This window comes from Trachymyrmex cornetzi, unplaced genomic scaffold (genome assembly GCF_001594075.2).
Source record: "Trachymyrmex cornetzi isolate Tcor2-1 unplaced genomic scaffold, Tcor1.1 scaffold61, whole genome shotgun sequence".
NCBI lineage: Eukaryota > Metazoa > Arthropoda > Insecta > Hymenoptera > Formicidae > Trachymyrmex > Trachymyrmex cornetzi.
Window position 1 is genome coordinate 3,245,413 of NW_017299926.1, and position 21,051 is coordinate 3,266,463.

General features: G+C 33.0%; 3 protein-coding genes across 3 annotated transcripts in view; 1 reads left to right on the plus strand and 2 right to left on the minus strand.

Moving 5' to 3' along the window:
• Positions 1 to 4,608: 4,608 nt before the first annotated feature.
• LOC108766663 (membrane protein FAM174B) lies at positions 4,609 to 7,418 on the plus strand. Its single transcript, XM_018516078.1, has 3 exons — positions 4,609 to 5,301; positions 6,162 to 6,271; positions 6,971 to 7,418. Exons 1-3 carry the CDS (start codon positions 4,981 to 4,983, stop codon positions 7,134 to 7,136), a joined length of 597 nt encoding a protein of 198 aa, XP_018371580.1. The 5' UTR covers positions 4,609 to 4,980; the 3' UTR covers positions 7,137 to 7,418.
• A 542-nt stretch (positions 7,419 to 7,960) lies between these two features.
• On the minus strand, positions 7,961 to 16,460 carry LOC108766640 (uncharacterized). The gene is made up of 8 exons (XM_018516048.1): positions 16,071 to 16,460; positions 15,639 to 15,962; positions 15,158 to 15,577; positions 14,872 to 15,084; positions 9,260 to 9,613; positions 8,804 to 9,127; positions 8,324 to 8,740; positions 7,961 to 8,250 (listed from the first exon to the last, which is right to left on the minus strand). The coding sequence occupies exons 1-8, from the start codon at positions 16,389 to 16,391 to the stop codon at positions 8,032 to 8,034; spliced, it is 2,592 nt and encodes an 863-aa protein (XP_018371550.1). The 5' UTR covers positions 16,392 to 16,460; the 3' UTR covers positions 7,961 to 8,031.
• Positions 16,461 to 17,418: 958 nt separating this feature from the next.
• The window catches only part of LOC108766641 (uncharacterized), a 146,182-nt gene continuing 142,549 nt past the window's right edge, over positions 17,419 to 21,051 (minus strand). Inside the window, exons 5-7 of the mRNA XM_018516049.1 lie at positions 19,917 to 21,050; positions 19,265 to 19,731; positions 17,419 to 19,040 (exon numbers count right to left, since the gene is read on the minus strand). Coding sequence (XP_018371551.1) covers positions 19,310 to 19,731; positions 19,917 to 21,050 — 1,556 coding nt within the window. The 3' untranslated portion in view covers positions 17,419 to 19,040; positions 19,265 to 19,309. The remainder of the gene's footprint in view (positions 19,041 to 19,264; positions 19,732 to 19,916; position 21,051) is intronic.

Sequence of the window (21,051 nt, forward strand, 5' to 3'; positions counted from 1 at the left end):
TATATATATATATATATATATATATCAGCAAAATTCATGAAAAAGATAAGCAGATTCGAGCAGAAAATGACGACAGTCTGCCATCAATTGCGTCCGCGCTAGGCTTGTGTTCTGTTAACATCGTGTGCCTTCCAACAAGCGACATAGTGCGACACAGTGATCATGTCATCTTTGTTTAACAATGACAAACAACAAGGATATAATGATCCATTGTGTCACACCGTGTCATTTGTGTCGCTTGTTGAAGGCACATATAGTCTGTCGATATAATATGAAGACAAATTAATAAACATCAAACGAACGGAATTAATTTAAACAAGGACACGGAGTTACTTTGTCCGTCATATTTTTGTTATTTGACCGACCACGGATTATCTTAAGCGAAATTATAAACATATTTCATAGTCAGTACAAAGAGAGACACTGTACTAGAGACATCGGTAAGTATATCGTCTCGTTGAAAAATTATAATTATGTACAAATAACTTTTGTTTGCGAATTTTTACTGTGTAATGACTGAAGTTTGTGTCGACGTGCTCCTGAGGTGATTCGCCACATCAGATTCCTGTAAGGTATAATATTGGTTCGATTCTAATTTTAAATCACTAATTTTAAGGTCAAAATATATACGTCGGTGACCATCCAGCCTTCAAACTTGTATGGAATCTTGGTGTAGGAGGGTAACCACAGAAGTTAGCCGAAACGTTCGAGGAATATAAAGAAACGGAATAATTTTAAGAAGATATTATGACATCAATTTTTGCGCACTTATTACAGCGCCGATTCCTAATCGCCCTTTTTTAACCTTTATTATTTTTTAATATGAAGAAATCTAATTTTAATTTAAGTTTTGAAGGCAAATTGTTGGCAGAAACTGAGCAGATCCTGCCGACATTATCTGACGCTTGCAGATTCTGTTACGTTTTTTCTAGCAGTCTATCAACAGTATTAGGTACATCTAATTCTGTTATTATTTTGTTGGCATAGTGTGTAGCAGACATTAAAAAAATCTGCTTTCTAGTAAGAGCAATTAAACATACTTTTTTAATTTTGAGAAGTAAAAAAAGATTAAGGGTAAACCGAGATTAAAGTTATCTATCTCTATATATAAAAATTATATATTAGTATTTGATGAAAGCTTGATTCGCAGCTTCAGTTTGGGGCCGGGGGATAAATTTAAATCCCGCACTGAATCCCGCGAATTATGCGTATTTGCAGCATACACAGGCACGTATACCACGCGTCAAATTGCCTCGCCTTCATTGGTGAATTGGTCATCTACTCCACGTGTGTCAACGTTATTCCACAAATATAAATATGTATTCTTGGAACGAAAGAGTAAACTCGTGTCGATTGTTTATGCGCAAAGAGAGTAAAAAAAGCAGAAATGAAGCGTTTCAGAATTTCAGATGATTTACAATTTTTTTATATAAATACATTAATATCTCTCTCTCTCTCTCTCCTTATCTGACATATTTTATAAAATATATAAATATCTTATATGCGATAGACACGGAAAGAGAATTCGAAATTAAAATCTCTTTGCGGTGTTCGATACATCGTTTAATATAAAGAAATCGTTCACAAAATCGAGATCATATTTACATAAAAAAATAGAACGTTTTAATTTTGGGAGAAAATTATATAAGTACGTAACCTATAAAAATATTGGATGTCAATTAATCTAGCATTCTAATATTTTGTATTATATTATTAGTGTTGTGCAACTACACAATTATATGCGAGACTATCTGGAAACGCGTTGACGAGAGGAAAGATATGAGACAGAAACTGAAGTTATCTGATAAAACAATATATCAATAATTTAATACTTACTCTACTTTACTAGTAGATAACAAATCTGATATATATTTTGACAGATCGTTATTGAAAATATGTAAGCATGGTGGAAGAAATAACACTTTTATTTCTGTGTGAGTATGATATTATTAATATATCGATTTATCAGGTAAAAAATTCTAGTTTTTGCTTTGTATTCTTCCTCATGTCAACGCGTTTTGGTATCAGCAATTTTTATTTTTATTTTTTAGCAAATGTCTGAAGCAATTATCTTGAAGATAATGTCTATAAGACGTTATAAATCGGGATATAAAACATCTTAAAATGTCATATAAATGTCTTTCAGATAGTGCCAAATATGTCTCATGAATTTTAAGACGTCTTTATAGTATATAATGTCTTATAATTTATCAGGTAAAAAAATTCTAGTTTTTGCTTTGTATTCTTCCTCATGTCAACGCGTTTTGGTATCAGCAATTTTTATTTTTATTTTTTAGCAAATGTCTGAAGCAATTATCTTGAAGATAATGTCTATAAGACGTTATAAATCGGGATATAAAACATCTTAAAATGTCATATAAATGTCTTTCAGATAGTGCCAAATATGTCTCATGAATTTTAAGACGTCTTTATAGTATATAATGTCTTATACAGGGTGTCTTATTTTTAAAAATGCATTAAGATTTCTCGAAAACTATGGTACGCAGTGAAAACTACTTAGTCAAGGTGATGTCAATGTGACATCAAATTGACTAGGAATATGACGTCAAAAAGAATCAAAATGATGGCAAAATGACGACTATATGACTGCAAAACGTCCCATACCATGACGGTGATCTTGACTGCCATTTTGATATTTATTTGATACCATATTAACAATTATTCAGCAAAAAATTAAGCTGTTATTTATTATTACAGTGACGTCCAAATGACGTATTAATTATAACCTATTAACAAGTAAAATTATATTCTGGAGCTACATCAACCTAACATTACAGTACCGTAGTATGAAAGAAAATGGCGCCGAATCACGTGATTTAGCGAGCCAATCAGACCATTTTCTCACCTGTCGCCTCTCTGATATCTAGAACTCTACTCGTGGTCAATCGCAACGTGGTCAATCGCAACGTGTCAATCGCAACGTGTCAATCGCAGCGTGGTCGTTTTAGATGAAAGTCGTGCGTCCCCAAACAGAGAGGGAAGTGGGATAGGAATCAAAATTTTCATTTAATTTTTTTATTTTATAATTTTATTTTATAATTTTTATTTTATATTTTCATTTTATATTTTATTTATTTTGTTTATAACTTTTTAACGAGTGATATCGGACGGTTAAAACTTTATCAAGGTCACTCAGGATCATGACCTTGACAACATATGTCAAGGTCAAGGTCATGGGTGGGGCTTTCCTAAACTACATATTTACCATAGTCATATATGAAATGTGTCATACGTCATATATCTCTTTCTTTTGTAAAATTACTTTTTAATGTAATAGAAATAATAATAGCAATGTGAAAATATTAAAAATAATAGAAAAGATAATTTTCATATTATTTGTTTTAGAAAAAATCAAGTTTAAAGAAATGAAAAAAAATTACTTACGTATAATTATATATAAAATTATGTATAATTGTATATGAGCAATTTTTCCCAAACTTATTTTTTTCTAAAACGAACAATGCGAAAATTATCCTTTTAATTATTTTTTGTTTTCACGTTACTATTATTGTTTGTATTATGAGTTAAAAATTGACGACTGTGATTGATCAAAATTTTTAACTTTTGACTTCTGATTTATGACAAATTGCTTATTGTAGAAGGTCCATTACTAAAAAGTAATTTTACAAAAGAAAGAGGGAGGTATGAATATGTTTGAACATATTTCATACATGATTATACATGTTTATATAAATATTTATGTATATTTATATATATTTATTCATACATAAAAAATTTTTTACCGGCAATATTTTACTCTTATGGGAATATTTCTTATTTTTCTTGTTCTAAATATTACATTCATATTTTTAGTACTATGTTATACTGTGATCTATAGTAGCGTCAAGTGTTTACTTTTTTAATTTTTTATAGTAACACTTGAATGGACAAGGTAACGCAATTTTGCCATAACGTTTTTGAATAATGTTTTGGAGGAGAATTAAATAACATACTACTTTAGTTAGAAGGGAAAATGTCTTTGAACGAATTGTGATATAAAAATTTCATATACAAAGAATTAAAATCATTTGAATCGGAATAGAAAGATTCCTTTAATAGGAATATATACAAATTGTATACTTAGGTTTCATTGTACAAAAGTTAAAGATAATACCACTTGGATTATATTCTTTATTTTATTAGATATGGTTGATATGGGATTTAACTTGGCGCCAGTTGTTAATATCACATCTTTTATACAAATGACACATAATTAGAGTTAAGTAAACAACAAAGATATATAGTACTACTTGGATTTTACATTTTACTTTTTAATTTGGTACAACAATTTTTTTCGAGGAGTAATAATTTTTGACGAAGAATATAATATTAAAGCTGCCATTACTTGGATTGGAATAAGAGTATCAATAAGAATATTTTTCAAGTAAAACTACTATCTTGAGTTACAATAATAAAAAGATTCGTTATTAAAATTACACCATACAGAATGCATAATTTTAAATAATTTATTAAATAAAATGTAAGCAATATCAAGCAGGAAAACATACATGTGCTGCTGGTTTTATAATTCGATCGATATCTCGGTCGCTATCATTCGAGACGTTGACGCGCGCACGTACACGCATATACATGCGCGCGTATTCACGGTCGCAAGTCTGGACGAGTTTTTAAACGCCTTTTATAGCCTTTAACGCTAAATGGAGCGCGATTAACGCACGCGACTCCGCGACATGTGCGTGTGCGGGGTGTCGCGCGCGCGAGGACGACACGGAACTGTCCGAACTCCGAAGGACGTATCGCGTCGCAAAACAGCTGGTCCGGGAGGAAGCGTGACGAGGAGGACGGACGTCTAATTGTGCGCGCCGGACGGGCGAGCAACATGGAGAACGCGTTAGAACATCGGACTGTCGTGTTGTAAACCGCGAGGAAGAAATCTATAGTCACCGCGCTGCCGCCGCCGCCGCCGCCGCCGCCGCGCCGTTTAAATGACACGGCACGATGACGCGGTCGAAGATCCAGAAGCTCAAGTTCTTCATGTTCCTGTTGATCTTCCTGTTGGCGCAGACGGCAGTCTGCGACGGGATTTTCCGGGAGAAGAGGAACGCATCGTCAACGAATGTGGACGGGAAGGCAGTTCCTATCGATAATGTGGAAACGAACGAGAAGCTTGGCGATAAGGACAGTCAAAGGAACGCGGCCGGGTCTCCCGTTGACGCGAAGAAACCGGCGGCTGACGACAAGACGCACGACATAACCTCGAAGCCGTCAGACGTCGCCGTCGCGAATAAAACTGCGCACACCGTGGACACGTCCAGTGAGGTTCGTATCTTCGTTAAATTCAAGCTACATCCTCGTTCTCGTATATGGCACAACTATATACAATTTTATTATTTTTAATATAAATTGAATAACCTGGATTATCTCATAATGCATGATACATACATACAGGAAGATAACAATCTCGCATGAAAAAAAAAACTAGAATAAAATTTTTCTATGCGATGCTTTAAGAAGAAAAGTGTATTCTGTATTTTTGTCTTCTCATGTATTTATATAATTTCTGTAAAATAAAAAGCGTTCGCTATATATGCAGTAAAAGAGGACTCTTACTGATTTGACACTAGCAGGTCAAAAGTAGAAAAAATTAATTATTAGCTTACTGTGAACTGGAATAATTCTTGTATCATTTACTGTAATTTATCGGTGCTTACAGAAAAAACTTCAGAATAATTTATATCTTGATTATACTAAAGCAATCGATTCTAATTCTAGTGCATAATTGTAGCGTTAATGTTAATAACCATAAATATTAATGATGGAACACATATTAATTGTTGGTACATATTGACATATTAATTAAATATTAATACATATATATATATATATATATATATATATATCTATACTTTTTATCCATATTAATAGACTAATATTAGCAGATATTAGTAGTGATATTTGTTTTATGTTAAATGAATATATTTGTGAGCTTCATACACTTCATTATTATAATTTATATTGCTAAAATTTTTGGTAAAATATTTTTTAGGAATATCATATGTAAATTTAAATCTACAAACAGAATTTTACAGACTGCATATATTATATAACTGAATTATATTTTTGTCTTGATTTTTTATTATGTTCCTATTGTTATTAACTATGACACTTTGATAAAACAGTCCAATGAAGGAAAAACATCCTTCAACACTGGTGCTCTTATACGTGGTTTCTTAGTCTTCGTGGGACTAAGCATCCTTGTCATGGCCTACATTATGTTCCGTAGTTTAAGGTACGTTTAAACAGATAACAATACTGAGCATGAACAATGTGTTACATACTCTTTAAAACTTGTAGGCCCAGTTCCACAACTCACAGTTAACTCTTAATAAAGGTTCAATTTATTCCTCATCTTTTTTTAATTCTTAGAATTGGAAAGAGATGAATAAATTAAACTTCGGTTGACCGAGGTTGACAACCATGAGTTGTGGAATTGGACCTCAGAGTGAATTTCTATAGAGTGAAGTCTCACTTTAAAAAATTGAAAATTAATTCGTATAACAAATCAAACTAACCAAGACTCCTTATAAATCAAAGAATTGGAAAGAATACGGGCGTTAGGAGTCAGGCGCAGAAGACGTCGTGGCATTTAAATTCACGATGTAGGGAAGCTCATCATGACAGGATAACTTTTACTTTATATATGTTAGTTTGTGTTTGCTCTGAGGAAGGCTCAAAAATGAGCCGAAACATGTAAGCGCGTTTGTTAAATAAAGAAGTTTCAAGCTTCATAAGTGTATTATTTGCGCGACGTCTTCTACGCCTGACTCTTAACGCCCGTATTCTTTCCAATTCTTTGATTGAAAATTGAGTCACTCTTTTTCAAGACTGGTTTAATTTTCTTTAGAAGAGATTCCACTCCAAAGAATTTAGAATGTAGATACTTATCTGGTATGATTAATAATTTAATGAGTGTTGTTCTTATCGGCAGATTAAGTAAGACACGCGCCCAGTTGGTTCGAAAATACGGTGTCCTCACGCACAGGCAAGACGTCGAGATGCGACCGCTGCCACTGGATGAGGAAGATGATGAAGACACAACTGTTTTTGATGCGAGTAACGTTGTGACAATCAATACTCAACATCAAAACACATAGACGTGTCTCTTAGTGAAAAACACTGTTGCGCTATTATATATGTCATCCGTGTAATATTCTCGACATAATGTGATTTTTCATAACATCCAACTAATTTTACCCGCGATCTCGTGATGTAGGTGCACGAAGACTATCAATTGCGAGACAGATTAAGACATTTTTAATGTCTTAAAAGTTATTTGCTTTGCGCAGCAAGATTATTACCATCAAATATGCATCTGTGATGCACTTATCATTAACGTACTATGCTTATCAGCAATAGATGTACTTTTCGTAAAAAAACAAGCAAAAAAAGAAAAAATACAAAAATTTCTACCAATACTCTCCACCCTGTTAATATTACTATGTGATAACACAAAAGTTTAGATATGTATCGTATAAGAAGAAAAGTTAAGGGGTGACTATATCTCTCTACTCTTATACAGATTATATTTTAATTAATCTACGTTGTTGTAATTAAAATTATATAAAAAGACATGGATATTGTCTATATTTTATTTAATTCTACACATTTTAAATAAAAATTGCGCACGCCACATAAAATTTAATTGCACATATGTATATAAATATAATTCTGAGATATATATATCTATTGAAAAAAAAATAAATATGTGACAGTGAAATTTTATTAATAATTAAATATATTGGGGTAATTGTGTATATATATATATCAATAATACTATATATTGCAATAATACTTTAGCAGTAGGTATACCAATACTATATAGTATTAGTATATTGCTGCTACAATAGTATCGGTATATAACATATATTATAGATATAATGCATAATATATGTAACATATATAATATGCATTATTGTATTAAAATGATAGTCATGCTGTATAATCTTCTATAATGCAAAAAGATGAATTATATATAAGTAATATCTTTTTTCATAAATAACCATTTTCAACCGCGTGAACAATTACGTCTGCTAATCTTTGTCTTCCACTTGATGTTTTAATATTATATAATGTCCATACATCAGCAATATCTACTGACTCGTTGCCCTTGATAATAGCATCTAAATCGAATGATTGTGATGGGTCCAATAGACAAAATGGGATAGATTCCAGAGCGAACACTAATCCAAATATGAAATTTTTCTTTACCTGCAATTAATATCGAGTATTAGTATCTATATAATTCCCGTTTAAAATTTCGAACGTAAAATAGATACTTTACATCTTTCATAAATAAATCCCACGGATAAATCTTTTCTGGTTCAGATCCAAGAGATTTAATGGCACTGCTTAATTCGGAGTGATAAACTTTCAATATATCATCATAATACTCATCTCGAAATGGCTTCTGAGTGCAAGAATAAACTATAAACGATAGATCTGTAACAGGACTAGCGCAACGTGCAAGCTGAAAATCCAGCATTAGTGCTTCTTTTTTATTTTGCCCAATGTCTCGGACTAAAAAGTTCGGGGCCCAACAGTCACCCGCGGCTATAACAAACGTCGGGGCATCTCCTTCACATAATTCTGTACACTTGTCGTAGAGTGTACCGAATTCATAGGAATTAAATTGCTTTTCAGCTTTACTGTTAGGATATTCCATCATTAACGCATGTTTTGCTATATCAACTAGCTTTTTCTGTAACAGAAGGTATACTTTAGTAAGAATTATATAGAAAAAATACAACGCGTAATTACTTACATGAAATCTTTGGTACCAGTTCCAATTATGATTACCAAAGTAGGTTTCTTTTAAACAGCTTGTTATTTCTATGAATTCTTCTTTTCTTTGATCTCTGTATGCAAATGAAATTGCGTGAAATTTCGCCAAAGTTTCTAAGATCACTGTACATTCCGCCCAGTCGAGGCAGCTTTGCCTGGAGGCAGGTCCAAATCCTAGGGGAGAGACATCTTCTAAGACTATAAAATCATTTTCACCATCCATGTAAGAAGCCAAATAACGTGGTATGCGCAGCAGATTGCTCTGTCCTCTCTCTGCTAAGAATTTTTCAACCTTAGGGACAATCTATAAAATTGTTTTGTAAAATTTGTAAATGTTTTATATCTGTATTATTACTTGATTATATATAACTAATCCATTTTTTAAAAGATACATGTATTTCTAATTACATAAAGAGAAAGTTTCATATAGTCTCACCTTTGTATAGAACATGATTTCGTTACCGAAAAAATCTTCGCTCCTGAAAGTCTTCCTCCTGCCAACATTTTTGGGAATTGATTTTACGACGAAATTAACTTGCACTTGTTGCCCATCCACAACACCATACAGGATAACCTTGTTAACAGTCGACAGGTAGCTATCACCCTTAGCAAATCCCTCGCCAAAATTCCAGTCTGTCAACTGCACCTTCTTCCCGTCACATACTTTACGGAGAACGTCTGCTAGCACCTCTTCCGTGAACTTGTCACTCACGTCGCTCAAATTAACACGGTTTTTACTTTGACTCATGTTGATCGTGATTTCTTCTACTTTAGTATTTATTAATAAATTGATTTACGAAACTCGACAATACTTTCGAAATACTGAAATCTGATCGGGAATATTAAATACTAGCTTTAAATACTGCGATATTATTTGAAATTAATACTTATGTTAATTTAAAGGGTATTTTAACGGAACGTTTATACCGATGCGTGCAATTTAAATCTTTTATAATAGATATTTCTCATTAAAAAAAATGTAACAAATGGGTGAGCAACATTGAAATATCAAGAAATTGAAGCCGTTGTACTTATATTTATAATGCAATTGTTATCTCGTTGGACGTGATTTATAGTAATTTTCAAGTATCTCTCTGATAGCTCGATCTTTTCTTTCCCTGATAACAACGGTCTGTAATTCATTCACATAAGCATCTTGTTATTTTGTAGTCTTTAACTTTTCTGCAGTACAATTTTTTACAGCATGATTAATTTATACGCTCACTTACATATACATAAGTCTCTTCTCTATGATCCAGTTCTTCTCGTCGAAGGAGAGAGGGGGGAAAAGAAATGTTTACCTCGGTCGTTTTTCACGTAAATGTAATCAATCGTAATAAAAAAGACGTCTAGATTGTTGATACTATAATCGCACGTGACATGAGTAAACCTTGCATTCCTCGCGCGTCGATCTGCCAGAGTGCCACGTATAAAACTATGACGTTAGACTATGACGGAATTTTCCATTGTAAAGCAGGATCTTGCTGAGATTTATTAAATCAACCGGGCTCGCGTGGAAGGGACGAATTAAATGGTACAAACAGCGGCAAGAGGCCACAAGAGGATATGTGACTGAACTCTGTGAACTGCCAGTCTTTCTCCGTCGACATTCTGAACACTGTAGTCGACTGTAGATCGTGCGCATGTTTCTACTTTCTATCATCGATTTGCATCGCGAACTGCGCGAAACATAACCTTACGCATTGCTGGAAGAAATGAGAAGATTCTCCGATAGAAAATTTCATTTTATAGAACAGCTGATGAGAAATAGAGCGTGTTATCGATCGCAAAAACCGTACTCTTTTTTTATCATTTTGTTTTTCTAGGTGGAAAGTTGGATTAAATGTTTCTATATATATAGTCATTATCGAAACCATTAATGATGTATAAATATTTATACACCAGCAATCTAACTTTTATTGACTTTTCTTCCGCTATGATATTGCAAATTTTCTTGTGATTATGGTTATACATACTGATAAGGATGTGCTTCGAATTTTGATAAGTCACGGAATGTATGCATATATCGCCTATATCGTAATATGTTACACTATGGAAATTGTATAGCGTTCCAGAAAACTTGGAAATTTGCAAGACTTTGTCTTGGCAAAGAAAAAGAATAATAAGAAGTTGTAAAAAAATATGTTACGTAAACATTGTTTCTGATAAAGTTGCATGGGAGCAACATGATCCAATTATCATTTTCTTTATAGTTGATATAACGTTACAGAAATATAAAAATATTAAGTGTAGTCTAAAGAAAATATATTTTTAATCAAAATAATTATTGTGAAAAGAGGAATAATTAATAATTTAAAAAGATTCTTCTCCTGTATACAAATTTTTTTAGAGAAATTAAAAATATTTCATTTATTTATAGATGATTGCTATTTATGTGTCATAAGAAAACTTATATTGAATTATGTCAAATAATACATATTTGTGTTTTAATAAGAATCTCTTCAAGGAAATTAAAAATATTTTATTTATTTAAATAATAAAGATTAGTTAGTGTATCATAATACCATAAGCACACAATATTCCTAGAATATTGAATGAATATTATTCCCTTTTTAAGATTATATAACATTCGAAGAATATTGTGTCTTATAGGAAAAAAATTTATATTGAATTATAATAGTAATAAGGCTCAGAAAATTAAAAAGATAAAAAGGAAAGGGCTACGAGCCAAAGCCTTATCGTTATAAATTAAAAATTGAAACGTTAGTAAATAAATATATCATAAATAACATTAGTTAAAATATAAACTTTAATTTGCCGGCGATGACAAAGAAAACAAAAAACAAACGTTTCGATCCCCATTGAATCATTATCGATGTCAACAACAGTAACGGTGAAACTATTACAAAAAGAAATTATGAAGAAATATATAAAAATTATACTTTGCTTTCTCTCTTGCAGTATTAACATCATCAATAATTTCGCTCAGTTTTGCAGTAAATATTGTAATTAGAATGTTGGTATCGGTAACATTGTATTCTTCTGGTTATGTATATAGAACGCATAATTATTTATTTTGTTAAAAAGTACAAATATAATGTAGAGATAAGTAATAGAAATAAGTAATAATTATAATAAGAAATATATACTAAAAACAGGTAATAAAAATAAATAAGAAATATAATGTAAATAAAATATATCCTAAGAAACATTAATAGGAATTAAAGTTGTGAGATGTATAATTAAATATAATATTTCTTTAAAATAATTTAGTAGCAGCTAAATTAAATGAGAATAAATACCTTATAAATGTGTATCGCAATATATATTTAAAGTCGTCTATTCTTATAGATAATGCGATGAGAGTGAAAATAGTCATATCTCTTCGATGTTCAGAGATAATATAAAATCGACATTCAAAGCAAAAAGGTGACGTGGTAAAATAGAAAGAAAAGAGAACATAAGAAGGGGAAAAAATAATAGAGGGAAGAAGGAGAGGGGAAGTAAAAAGAAAAAGAAAGTAGATGAGAAGGAGAGAGAGATTGTATAATCTGTAAGTAAGATTCTGGCAACGATTCAGTTTGTTATTAAGTTTGTTTATTAAGACCTTGTTTCTGTCTTTTAATATGAATCATTTCACCAATCTTTTGTTGTACGGAGATTCCCTATCCAAAATTTTCACTTTGTTCCATCTGAAATTGTGGTCAAAATTGATACGATGATCGGTTATGAGTAAGAGTACCAGTCTTTTTCTTAATATCGGAGATATGTTCGTGTAATCTCGTACTCAATTTTCTTTTAGTCTGACCAATATAGCTTTACAATCGTCATAAGAAATCTTATATATTACTGATTAGATAGTAGCTCTAACCTGTCTTTTCCTCTTCTAATAAAACTTCTTAAGGTGTTACGGATAGAAAAGGCTAGTTTGCAATGAAATATACTGGAAATAGGAAGGAAATAGATATGACGTAAGGAATTGTGAAATATTTATCTTTAACGTGTACAGATGGTGACAGGTATGTCTTAACACTTGAAATTGTACGAGTATTAGAGACATTCAGAGTACGCTAATGTGTCCCAATACTCGTACAATTTCAGGTGTTGAGGCACCGTCTGTACATTACGTGTATTGTGTTTATTATGTATATGGAATTTTAATCTTTGTTTAATTATAGAGAAGATAAAAGAAAGAGGATAACAATTATTTAGGAAAATATGAACAGCGTCTATCAAATTTTTTTGTTGAAACCGAGGATGTGATAAGAGAATAATTTTGTCTATAAAACTAATGATTGTGCCTTTTTTGTGGCAGAGAGGATGGTTTGAATGGAAATTAAGGAACTTTTCTGAAAATGTCTTTTTATGAAAGGTGTCAAAAATAATTCTTTGATTATCTATGATGAGCATAGTGTCAAGAAAACTCAATCTGTTATTTTTACCAACTTCTATAGTAAATTGTAATCTTGTATGAAAAGAATTGAAAGTATTCAGTGTATCATTGTTAGTATCAGATGGGAGTGTAAGAATGACATCATCAACACATATAAAATAAAACAATAGTTGTATTAATAATTTATTAATTGCTATTTCTTCTAGATCTTGTATTACAATATCGGCAATTATTGGTGATAACGGTGAACCCATTGGAGTACCAAAAACTTGTTTATCAGTTTTACTGTTAAAAGCAAAAAAGGTTGAATATAAAATAAAGTTAACTACAATAATAAATTCGTTTTTAGAAATGTCTATCTTCGCTGAAATGTGATCCCATCTCTTATCGATGCTATTCAATGCTAGATCAACAGGAATATTAATAAAAAGAGATACTATATCTAACGAAGCCAAAACATATTGAGAATCAAAACGTGTGCCACTTAATTTATCTACTAAATGGAAACTGACAATTCTTTGTCTAAAAGGCATATATCACGAACACCAGATAACAGTGGCGATTATTTTAAATCCTTTATTAAATACATGGAATTGAAAATAAACGTTTCGGTCTCAATCGGACCATCTTCAGTATTAACAGTTCTATTATAAATTAATTAGCATGTTCCTATCCTACGCAACATAATTTTACAATTTGGTTAAGCCGTCGATCTTACTTATAAATAACTTCTAGTCATATCATTTTTAACGTCTATCATTACATAAAAAAATTTTTTTTTCCTTTTCTCCTAAAAACGGAAGTCATAAATTCTTTTCGTCCCTTATGCTTCATACTTTGCTAGTCTCATTTGTCACATCAAAAAATCCTTGTTGCATCACACAGAGTTACCAGATTCTATCAAATTATTAATCTTTGATAGTCAAAAACTTACTTAAAATTCAATTATTTCCTTATCACATACCTGTGCGATTATGTTAATTTAACATTACCAGCATTTTTTCACAATACATCAAGGCTCTCCATAAAATCGATAATAGAACGCAAACTTCCTGATTCTAATAACAACACCATTATTAGTACACATGAAACAATTAAGACTGTTATCATCTTAAACGCATTTGTGTTACACTATCTCATAATCCAGTTCGTAACGTCAACGCGGATAACTTTCCGTATCATTCAAATTGTGGCGACATACTAACATCTCCACGTACATTTCCAACTTATATAAATCATAAACAAGTGGAGAGGGAAGTCGTTATATGTAAGATTCCATGTATTTAATAAAGGATTTAAAATAATCGCCACTGTTATTTGGTGTTCGTGGTATATGCCTTTTAGACAAAGAATTGTTTGTTTTTATTAGAACCACGGTTTATTTATATTTTTAAATGGAAACTATCTTTTATCTAGAAGCTTTTAGTATGCTAGCTGTCATTAATTATATTGTGTAAGAAAAGAGAAAGATAATATAGTGAATTATTAATACAAGATACAATCACTCTCAATAGGTAGCTGTCCTTACGTATTTTAGTCAATCCATAAACTCTAGGTATAATGCCATCCGTTGTAAGCAATCTTCGATATGTTGGCTGGTTTTTTATATTAAATTATATCAAATAATACGCTTGTTAATTGTTTTAATTATATTTTACAGCAGATCATCTTATAGTAAAGCTTTCTTTGTGTTATATGTATCCTTTTTCAACAGCGTGAACTATAACATCCGCTAGTCTTTGCCTTCCGCTTGTTGTAAGATAAGAAAATGATATCGCATCACTAATATCTATTGCTTCATCACCCTCAACAGCAGCGTCTATAGTAAATGATTCGGATAAATCTAGCAGGCATAATGGAATAGCTTCAAGCGAAGCAAACACACCAAACACAAATTGCTCCTTCACCTGAAATTAATTACACATTGGTTATAGTATTGTCTCTCCTGAGAAAAATTATCATAAAACGATCTCTTTTTACCTCTTTCATGAATAAATCCCATGGATAAAGTTTCTCTGGATCAGACCCGAGTAATTTAATGGCATTGCTCAACTCGGAGTGATACGTTTTTAATATCTCATCAAAATATTGATCACGAAATGACTTCAGAGTGCAAGCATAAATTAGAAACGATAGGTCTGTGACAGGACTTGCGCAACGTGCAAGCTGAAAGTCGAGCATCAATGCTTGCTTTTGATTTCTTCCAATGTCGCGGATTAAAAAATTTGGACCCCAACAATCACCCTCCACTACGATAGATGTAGGAGCATCTCTTCTATCACATAGTTCTGTACACTTGTTAAAGAGAGCACCAAATTTGTAAGAATTGTATTGTTTCTCAGCTTTGCTGTTGGGATATTCGGTAGCTAATGCTTGTTTAATTAGAACTTGTATCTTTTCCTGGAAAAAGATCCTTTTATTCCAGAAAGAAAACTAATGCTATCATTTCGCTATTACTTACATGAAATCCTTTGTACCAGTCCCAGTGTTCATGGCCGAAGAAGGTTTCTTTTAAAGAATTTGTCATTTCTGCAAACTCTTCCTTTTTTTGATCTTTGTACGCAAATGAGATTGCGTGAAATTTGGACAATGTCTTCAAGACACCTAAACATTCTGCCCAATCTAGGCAGTTATGTCGTGAGACGGCCCGAAATCCTAAGCAAGAAGCATCTTCTAAAATTAGAAAACCATTTTCACTATCTGTGGAGGAGGCTATATGGCGTGGTATGCATAATAGATCGGTTTGTCCTTTTTCTGCTAGGAAGTTTTCAAATTTGGATATAATCTGTAAAATAATTAGAGAATGGTTTATTTGATTACACAAATAAATATAATTTTTTTCAAACGAAGATGTACAAGTCTCAGAAAAAGAAATATAAATGTCTAATCTTACCTGCGTATAAAAAGCGATTTCGTTACTGAAGAAGTCTACACATCTGAGAGTCTTTCGTGTTCCAGGATTGTTTGGCATTGACTTTACGACAATATTTGCTTGTACATGTTGCTTTGGATCGCCATTTATAATGCCATTCACTTTGCCCTTGTAGATATTTGACAAATAATTATCACCTTTAGCAGATCCCTCGTTAAAACTCCAATCTGTCAATTGCACGTCTTTTCCGTTGCATATTTTGGAGAGGATATTTATTAGCACATCGTCTGTGAACTTGTTGTTCACTTCACTTAATGTAACACACTTTTTATTTAAACTCATTCTTTTTTTTGTTATTATAATTAATTGATACAATTTACTAATATTTTATACGTTAAATATTACACTATCTATTTATAGTAATACGCGAAGGATTATTACAAGTCAATGAATTAATGAATTATGAGCAAACACTAAATCAATGACGAGACTGCTTTGCTTTATATAACTTATCTTGCTTTATCAGAGTTTGATAAAGATACGAAAAATTAAGTATAAGTGCACTACATTTCTGCGTTCTCAAAAACATTGTAAGCTTCCTGGTATAAAGTCCACAAAGTATCTAATTAATAAGGCTCTTGAGTAGTTATCACAACCATATTGAATCATGACATAATGATTCAAATGATTCATTTATGATGTAAAAAATGAGGCGCATTAAGTGCTTTTATTTAATGCGCATGCGTTATTTTCTCGTCATTTTCTTTTATTCAAATTGTCTTTATTTATAAATGGCATGTAATAAAAATTAACGTGTCATTTCTCGCTTCTGATTCAATATGGTTGTGGTGACTATTCAGAAGCCTTAATTAGTAGATACTTTAATGTGTATTAATATGTTTAATACTTCTATTTAACATCGTTAATCAAATTTTTGTCATTAAAATAAGGAGTTATATATTTTCATAAAATATACTTACCAAAATCAAATATTAATAGATTTCGAAAGAAATCAATGTGATGTTGTTATTCGTTCTTATGTAGACATCGTATATAAAATATAAAACATATTTATCAATATATAAAATATAATATTAATAAATATTCTTTGAAAATAAAATAACATGCATGATATTTTTCTATGAGGAATTTAAACGAAATGGAGAATGAAAATGGAAAGAAATGGTACAATAAAAAACAAAAACATTTAAATATGCATACATAATACTAACACATTATATATTTATATATTACAATATAAAATTTGTTTATAGGAAACCTAAATTTGGGAACATTTTTGTGTAATGCATGTCAAATTATAAACTCTGACTGCAGTCTTGTAAAATTTATCTAAATTATGCTATCCCGATATAAATTAATAATGTGAACACAATAACCTGTGAAGGTATATTCAAACTAAAATTCATTTTTTTATAAAAATGTAAAAATCAGAAGTATGTTTTACGTACATTTGCTGCATCTAGAATGACTAAAATCGCATTCGAAAGTAAGACAAACGTAAGACTTCGCAAAAAAGCTTTTATTTACATTTGTTCCGTTTCATTTAGCGCCTAGGTAAATTTATAATTGCAATAAAATCCCACACAAATCGATCGCGCACACACTGATCACTTGTTGTGGAATGTTTCACATAATAAATACAGCTTCTGACATAAATTAAAATACAAGTCTTGCATCTTTTTTTATACAACCAAGAAATGTATAAATTCCAATATCTCGAACCCAACCCCAATTGGATCCAATCATAACAGTAGATTCACTCACGACGAGCCAGTATACCTTATTTACAATGTCCATATATAAACATATACATTGCGACCTATCGATATACGAAGTGAAAGGTAAAAAGTACTATTTTGTACCTTAGAATCTGAGAAATAAAATAAAATGCTGGCCTGTGTGTGTGTGACATTAAATCGCACTTATGTCATCTATTCTAAATCGGTAATAGTATTTTTTTTGACGTCTTCCTTATTCTCCTTCGATTTATTAAATGTAAACCTGTTGACATTAGTCGCGTCTTGCCTAACTTAATGGCTAAACTTAACGTAACCCGCAATTTTCTTAATCTAATCTTAGCCGCTAACTAAATCGTACAATTGGACTGAGTGATAAATTATCATCGACTGTACAAACATCGCTTTCAGCTTGACACAATCATATCCTAATCTCGGAATACCTGAATGAGAATCGTAATTGTTTTCCCCAGTTGAGTGTTTGGACCTCGCGTACAATTTTTTTTGTAAAAAATATACTTCCTGCTGATCGCAAAGCTGACTTTATGTCGAATTTCCGTCACAATAGTAAATTCAAAGAAGAACAAGTACCAATTGAAAGGTGGTCATTGAAATGCTTTTTAACGTATGTACGACTATGTAAAATAATGAATGTTATAAAAACTGCTGGGACAATATAACGCCGAAGTCTTCTATAAGGTGGCATCGAATAAATAGCAGTATGTTTGCTAAAATACATCGGAATTCCTTATGTGGCATTAGAACTAATTTAAAATCATTTGTTCCTCCAATACGTTCCACAGCCGTGTTCGGTACTAACAGTGAACATAAAACCGAGAGAGAAGCATTTTCCTATATACTTCAGTGAGACACATTATTTCTTTATTTTTTTTCAATCACATGAATCTTAATAAGTACCAAGTGCCTAATATAAGATCAAGTTTCAATATACCCTGAACTACCCACATATAGGTAGAGGAACCCCAAACGAGTTCGCCGTATACTTTTACTTGCTTATCGAGGATCAAAATAAATATGTATAGATATCGTACGGCAGAGGCTTGGCTCGGACGTCGATGCAAAGCGGGAGAGCAGGAATGGCAATTAGGTTGTCTATACACAGGACATATCTTACATAGAGTACGAGATAAAATTAGTTTAGACCGAAGTTTGCGAGGGCGACGATTCTCGCGAGTGTCGATATATCCTGTTTCATCGACGACAATCGTTACGTCTGCAACAAAAGAACACCAATTATATTACATCACTCATAAAGCTAAAAAAAATAATTTAAAATTTTATTATTTATATCTATCCCAAAATTTATTTATTATAAAAAATTCTTTGCTAATATTGTGATATTAGCATCTTATTTATGCATTTACTAGCATTTTATTTTTTACATATTTCTCATTAATAAAATAATAAACGATTAAAAGTTTATTTTTCGTTACCTACCGAGTCAACAAGAATCACGTTCTAGTCATCGCGTTGGCACAGCCTTTATGTGTTGTTGTAAAGTTGGTGGTGGGTTTGATGTTGACTCGGATGCGAGTGTTGCAGCGTGTGTTGGTGCTGATGGGGGTGCTGATGCTGTACTGTGGGATGCCTCGCGTTATATCTAACACTACCAGCGAGCGAACTTCCCCTGCCGTGAGTGCCGACCATGCTTTGCGTATCGGACAGCTCATCTTCCTCCGCACCAAGACTCCGGAACCTAACGAAGCCGTCCTCGGCGACTAGCATCGTCGAGCCGCTGGTTGGAGCTTGTTCGTGTAGGCCTTGTACAGGCGTATGCCTCCCGCGAGTCTCTGAGTTCCTTAGAGTTTGTATACCGTTTCCATGGCGACTTAAGGAACCCCGACCTTCGTGAGGAAAGTGGCCCATTGTACCTGACTTGCGGATGGAATGTCTCTCAAAGGTACCTGTGCAACAAATAATCATTAGTTACTGCAAATTAATTAACAGTTATATTGAAAAAAAAAACAGTCCAATAATTAATATAATATCATTCTCTTTTTTTTTTAGATTGATAATGAGAAGTAAATTTTAAACATTCAATTATAAATAGATTGTTAATGAGAAATATGAGATGTTACAATTTTTTTACCTGATATGTTCAAATGCTCGGGCAAAGTATTTAGTGGAAAACTATCGTCATAGACTTGTTTTCCTGTTCTCATGGTATAATTTTGAATCGCTTGGTTGGTACTACATATGGCGGGGTAGAGTACGTCATCCATGTTTTCCGTAGAGGTGGAACTGCCGCAGGGGAACAAAGCGAAGCCCGAGTGTGCCGAGTGTTGCTGCATCTGTTTCTCGCGCAACGGATATTGAGATAGGCTGGCAACCCAGGCTAGGAGACCACAAACGGATAGCTCTAGTAATCTGACGGAGAACTGCCAGCCCCACCAGAGCCACGGAAATTGTTGCGGACGTTCCTGAACACCGAATACGCCGTAGAGCTGCACGAGACCCATGAGGATGAACAACAGAGCGGTGGCAATAGTGGTGGTGATGGCAGTGCTGAGAGCCACCGTAGTAGGATCGGCGCCCATCATATGATTTGCGCCGGCTGCTTTATTGCTGGCTATATGAATCTGCGAACGCACCACGCGGTACACGTACATGTAGCATAGACCTAGAGTGATGCAGACGATGATGTAAATGCACTGACAGATGAGCGGCAGAATTCTCGCCTCGTCCTGATAGCCGAGCATGTGCGCGGACACGTGCAGGGATACGCACAGTATAATGTGCACCGTGGATGAAAATACAAGCGTAATAGGCGAGAGGATGTTGTTGTTAAGCGATGGTGCTTCCGAGCACCGAGCAAGGTACAACATTAAAGTGGCAAATGCCGTAGACAAGAGTGGTGCCGGCAGGTACATTAGCACTCTAGACAATGACTCCGGCAGCGAATGTCCGAGATTGTAAGCGTCGTAAAAGAGGTGAAAGCACCTCAGAGTGCAGATTGTGGTCAACAGTAGATGAACGGCTAAGAAGTACGATTGCGTGAGTAGATTCGTTGCCTCGTTGAAACGCACGATCTTGTAGATCGAATACAAGGCCATGAGCGTAAACATAATCGCCGCGACGTACACGTGTAGCGACCAGGCGATCCGCCACGTAGATTCAAGTGGATGCGTGTCGACGTGTGGTATCAAATGGTCGTCATCGTCGTCATCGTCGACGCTTGCTGGTCGCTTTGGCGTTGGCGCCGGCGGTTGCGCTTGCGGATACGG